The following is a 5,000-nucleotide window of genomic DNA, read 5'->3' as shown; positions in this document are numbered from 1 at the left end:
ACTAATCTTTATTTTAACGCACAAATCATGCAAGCACTAACAACCGGTAAAACTACAACACTCAAGCTTTATTTAAAAAGAAAAAATAGTCACAATATGGCACGTGATACCCAAATATTCCCACGTGACTTCCAACCTGTGTGCGCACTGCGCACCAAACACTTCGTGTCCTATAAATACCGAACCTGCATCTCATATCCTTGACAGAAAAACTCCTTTACCAGTTATCACACACAAACACACTCACTGTGTGTCATTTTTTTATAAAAAAAAATTACTAAAATATATATACATATATTCTTTTAAACCTTCCATTTATACCAACCGAATTTTCACCGAAAACCACCACCATCTCCGGCCACCACCAGCGCAAAACCATGGCGCCAAAACTCCTAATGCTGACCGCGATATGCCGATTAATCGTGATCGTCGGATTAACACTAAACCCTAACGACCTCCACCTCATCGAACCCGAAATTCAGTTATCCTTCAACCGTACGGACATCCAGTCAGCCTCATCCGACTTCGGGAAAACCGTTACCCAATCCCCAGTGGCGGTTCTGCATCCGTCGTCCCCAACAGACATCGCGAATCTAGTAAAACTCGCGTACGAGTACGGATTCGCGGTGTCTGCCAGAGGCCACGGACACTCGATAAACGGCCAGGCGACCACGGCAAATGGGGTGGTGGTGCAAATGACCCGTTCGCCGCGGTCGCCTGTTGCTGCACCGTTACCGGTGCCAGTTGTTAATGAGAAGTTGATGTATGTTGATGTGTGGGGTGGAGAGCTTTGGATTGATGTGCTCAAGTGCACCTTAACATATGGACTGGCGCCAAAATCATGGACTGATTACTTGTACCTTTCTGTTGGAGGTACAATCTCTAATGCAGGGATTAGTGGACAAGCGTTTAACTATGGCCCTCAGATTAGTAACGTTTATGAAGTTGATGTAGTCACAGGTACATTGCTTCACTTTTTTTTTTTTTGGTCATGCATGATTTTGAAGATGATGTTTTCTTATATATGTTTTTTATAAACAGTGGCGAAGCTTGACCCGAATGACTGGGGGTCGAAAACGTATATACCAAAAAAAATTTATAGAACTGGGGGTCGAAATATACCCAAAAATTTCTATACGAAAACTACATATATAACACTACTGAGCGAAAAGTTCGGGGGTCGGGCGCACCCCCTCTATACTTCGCCTCTTTATACAGTATTGTTAATAGTTTTGTGTGATTTGTGGGGGTGTAGGGAAAGGGGAGCTGGTGACATGCACAGAGGATCAAAATTCGGAGTTGTTTCATGCTGTTTTGGGAGGGTTAGGACAATTTGGGATTATTACAAGAGCTAGAATCGCGTTGGAACCTTCTCCTCAAAGGGTATTTATGTCTTTTCCTTGCAAAAATGATTTTTTTAACTTTTTTTTTAACGGAAAATTTGGATCACTGACGGGGGACCTATTGTTGAAGAATGTCTTTTTATATTGTATAAAATTATTACTGATAAAAAATTGATAGACCGGAGACTTAGGTCATACTCTGATACCGACATTGATACCAATATGAGATGGATGGGTTGGAATAAATTGATTAACGATAGATATTGAAGACACCACCACAGAAAATTATATTTTTTTGTAATTTTATTGGTCATGATTTAAAGATTTGGACTGATATTTTTATGAATTTATTGGTCGTTATTTAACAAAATTATGATTTTTTTTTAAATATTTGTAATTACTGATAGAATTTGATAGATCGAAGGGTTAACGGACAAAGACTGTGACACTGATAGCGATACTGATAACATGATAAAAGATAAAGAGTGATGACACCATAAAAAATTGAATATTTTTGTTTAAAGTTTTATTGGTTGTGATTTAAAGATTTGAAGTTAGATTTTATAAAAACAAAAACAAAAACTTATGTGTATTTGTCGACCTCAAAACAATAATTTTCAAGAAAAACAAGCAGTGATTTAGTGGTCCATGGCAATTGAGTTTTTTCAGCCAATCAAAACTGTTGACATTGCTATTGACGTGTCACTTATTATTTTTATTTCATCATAACAAACATAACATCACTTTCTCAAGCTTTTCCCTCATATATACCAACTATTTAAATCTTCATAAAAAATAAAAATATAAAAAAAAAAGTAAATTGCCAAAATTGTCTCTGAGGTTTGGGCATTTTGTCATTTTCATTCAAAACAATTTTTTTGTATCATATAGTTCTTCACTTTTGTGATTTTTTTTGTCATTTTCATCAAATGTTTGACTTTTTTTGCCAAAATCGTCCCTGAGATTTGAGATTTTTTTTGTCATTTTCATCCAAATGTTTGATAGAAAAAATAAAGCAAATTAGACGTTTGGCTGAAAATGGCAAAAAATCCCAAAAGTGAAGGACTATATGGTACAAAAAAGTTGTTTTGGATGAAAATGGCAAACCTGCACAAACCTGAGGGACGATTTTGGCAATTAACTCTAAAAAAATAAAAAGTGGTAAAAAAAATAATTATCTAATTGTGTATGTTATGAACTTATGATAACAGGTGAGATGGATCCGGGTACTATATTCAAACTTCTCAAGTTTTACACATGATCAAGAGTACCTCATTTCTCTTCATGGTCAACCAAACTCACAAAAGTTTGACTATGTTGAGGGTTTTGTGATTGTTGATGAGGGTTTGATTAACAATTGGAGGTCCTCCTTCTTCTCCCCAAGCAATCCGGTGAAAATTTCCTCGGTTTCTTCGGGTGGCAATGTCTTATACTGCCTCGAAATCACGAAGAACTACTACCATCATTCCGATCTAGAAACCGTCAATCAGGTACTACAATTATAATCTTAAATCTCTCTTGACTATTTTTTATAGGTTGTGCTAAACGTAACTTTACCTTCTTTTTTACGTGTTGCATCCTCTCTTTCAACTTGTTGGATTGATTATATTCCCCTAATTTTATACTAAAAGACAAAAAAAAATATTTGATTTAATGTTTTTAAAGTAAGTAGAATGAAAATTTAAGGGAGAGGAACATTTATTTAGCCCTTTTATTAATTAGATATAATTATGTGACATATCAAATACATACGTAATATATGGTGTTTTATACCAGAGAAAAAAAAAAGTAGACATGCAACTCTTTGTGACATATTTAATGAATAAATTAGTGACTTGTTTCTGATATTATATACAACTATAGTACACCTAAAATTATTATTTTGGTGATTAAATAAAACAAACATGACAGAAGAAAACACATGAGATCTTGTGTGATTTGATACGATGATTGACGACAAACATAAGTAATATATTAATGGAGAATTGTTTGTATAAACCGATGTCATCCACTCACCAAATAATTAGCAGCTAATAATGCATGCAGCTGGATGTAGTTAAAAGCAAGCTACACAAGTTATAAAAAGAAGTGTCTTTTATAACTTTATAATTTATATATACACTTTTTGTTCTTTTTGGTATTTAAATATATTATTATTATTTTATTCAGGAAGTGGACGCTTTGTTAAAGAAACTAAACTATATACCAGCATCAGTCTTCACCACTGACCTCCCATATGTGGATTTCTTGGACCGGGTTCACACAGCCGAGTTGAAACTCCGGTCCAAGGGGTTATGGGATGTACCACACCCATGGCTCAACTTGTTTGTACCCAAGTCAAGAATTGCTGACTTTGACCAAGGAGTCTTCAAGGGTATTTTGGGGAATAAGACAAGTGGGCCCATTCTCATCTATCCCATGAACAAAAACAAGTAAGGATATATTATTCATCCATGTATCCATATGATGTTATACTATATTATGGTGTTTCATGCACATCTACATGACATATGGGAATCATGACATTATAGTTTGACCATGCATCTCGAACATGTTGGATGAGATATAGAATGTGGGACCCTTTAATAAGTTGTACAATATGCATTATTATTTTTATGTTTGCCGTATTTTGGTTAGGTGTTAATCTTTGTTGTGTGCATTTAGGTGGGACGAAGAAACTTCAGTGGTGACACCAAATGAGGACGTGTTTTATTTGGTGGCGTTGCTCAGATCTGCATTGCAAAATGGTGAAGAAGCATTGACATTAGAGCGACTGAGTGATGAGAACCGTCGGATTTTAAAATTTTGTGAAGAACAAAATATCGGTATCAAACAGTACTTGCCACATTACACCACACAACAAGAGTGGATGGATCACTATGGAGAAAAGTGGCCACAGATTTACAAGAGGAAGATGGAGTTTGACCCTCGTCATATACTAGCCATGGGTCAAAGGATATTCGAGCCAAGTTTTACTTCAACGATGAAATCGTGGTGATATCAATGGTGTCACTAGCGGAACTATAATGAAAATAATTCTTTCTATAAGTCACAAGATAAACCAATATTTCTAGATATATTCATGTACATAATGACAACCATTATCATAGATCAAAATCAACCATTTTTTTTTCGGTTCACTGATATAATACTTTTGTTTGAAATTCCTTATAGTGAAATCGTTATGATTCTTGCTGATTTCCATTATATTTTAAAAATTAAATGACACAAATATATATATATTTTTAAAATGTTAAAAAGGATTATATCATTTTCATTTTCATAAATGGATAAATGAAAACATAAAGACATAAAGTTGAACCCTTAATGATCTGGGCTAAAAGCCCAATACGTGAGCCTTCTACATAGTCTGGCCCAAATAATTTAACAGCACAAATAAATTAGGCTATTTATAATCTGACCCAATGGCCCAACCACCGGCAATATAAAACCAGGTTCAGTTTAAGCCTTTGTAATACAACATAAATATATTAAACGATTTGAAGCAGCCTGTAAATGTTTGCCGATAACAAATTAACATAACTATTACTTATCATGAGCGCGTTTTGGTACATTAAATCGCGAAAAAATTAATGTTTATACAGGGTCAGGATTTAGAGAGAACGGTGAAAAGTATGAGAACGGTGAGAACGATTT

At 34.9% G+C, this 5,000-nt stretch overlaps 1 protein-coding gene across 1 annotated transcript; it reads left to right on the top strand.

Moving 5' to 3' along the window:
• The first annotated feature begins 201 nt into the window (after nucleotides 1-201).
• On the top strand, nucleotides 202-4,514 carry LOC110935805 (cytokinin dehydrogenase 5). The gene is made up of 5 exons (XM_022178158.2): nucleotides 202-960; nucleotides 1,256-1,383; nucleotides 2,555-2,833; nucleotides 3,513-3,775; nucleotides 4,008-4,514. Exons 1-5 carry the CDS (start codon nucleotides 378-380, stop codon nucleotides 4,339-4,341), a joined length of 1,587 nt encoding a protein of 528 aa, XP_022033850.1. The 5' UTR covers nucleotides 202-377; the 3' UTR covers nucleotides 4,342-4,514.
• Nucleotides 4,515-5,000: the final 486 nt, after the last annotated feature.

The sequence above is a fragment of the Helianthus annuus genome, chromosome 2, assembly GCF_002127325.2.
Source record: "Helianthus annuus cultivar XRQ/B chromosome 2, HanXRQr2.0-SUNRISE, whole genome shotgun sequence".
Lineage (NCBI taxonomy): Eukaryota > Viridiplantae > Streptophyta > Magnoliopsida > Asterales > Asteraceae > Helianthus > Helianthus annuus.
This window is presented reverse-complemented; position numbering and strand designations above follow the sequence as displayed.

Excerpts from the sequence above, each read along its gene's own strand:
- LOC110935805 (XM_022178158.2), top strand. The coding sequence starts at position 378 with ATGGCGCCAAAACTCCTAATGCTGACCGCGATATGCCGATTAATCGTG. Across the intron at positions 1,384-2,554 it reads TGGAACCTTCTCCTCAAAGG|GTGAGATGGATCCGGGTACT; the intron begins GTATTTATGTCT and ends TTATGATAACAG. Across the intron at positions 3,776-4,007 it reads TATCCCATGAACAAAAACAA|GTGGGACGAAGAAACTTCAG; the intron begins GTAAGGATATAT and ends GTGTGCATTTAG.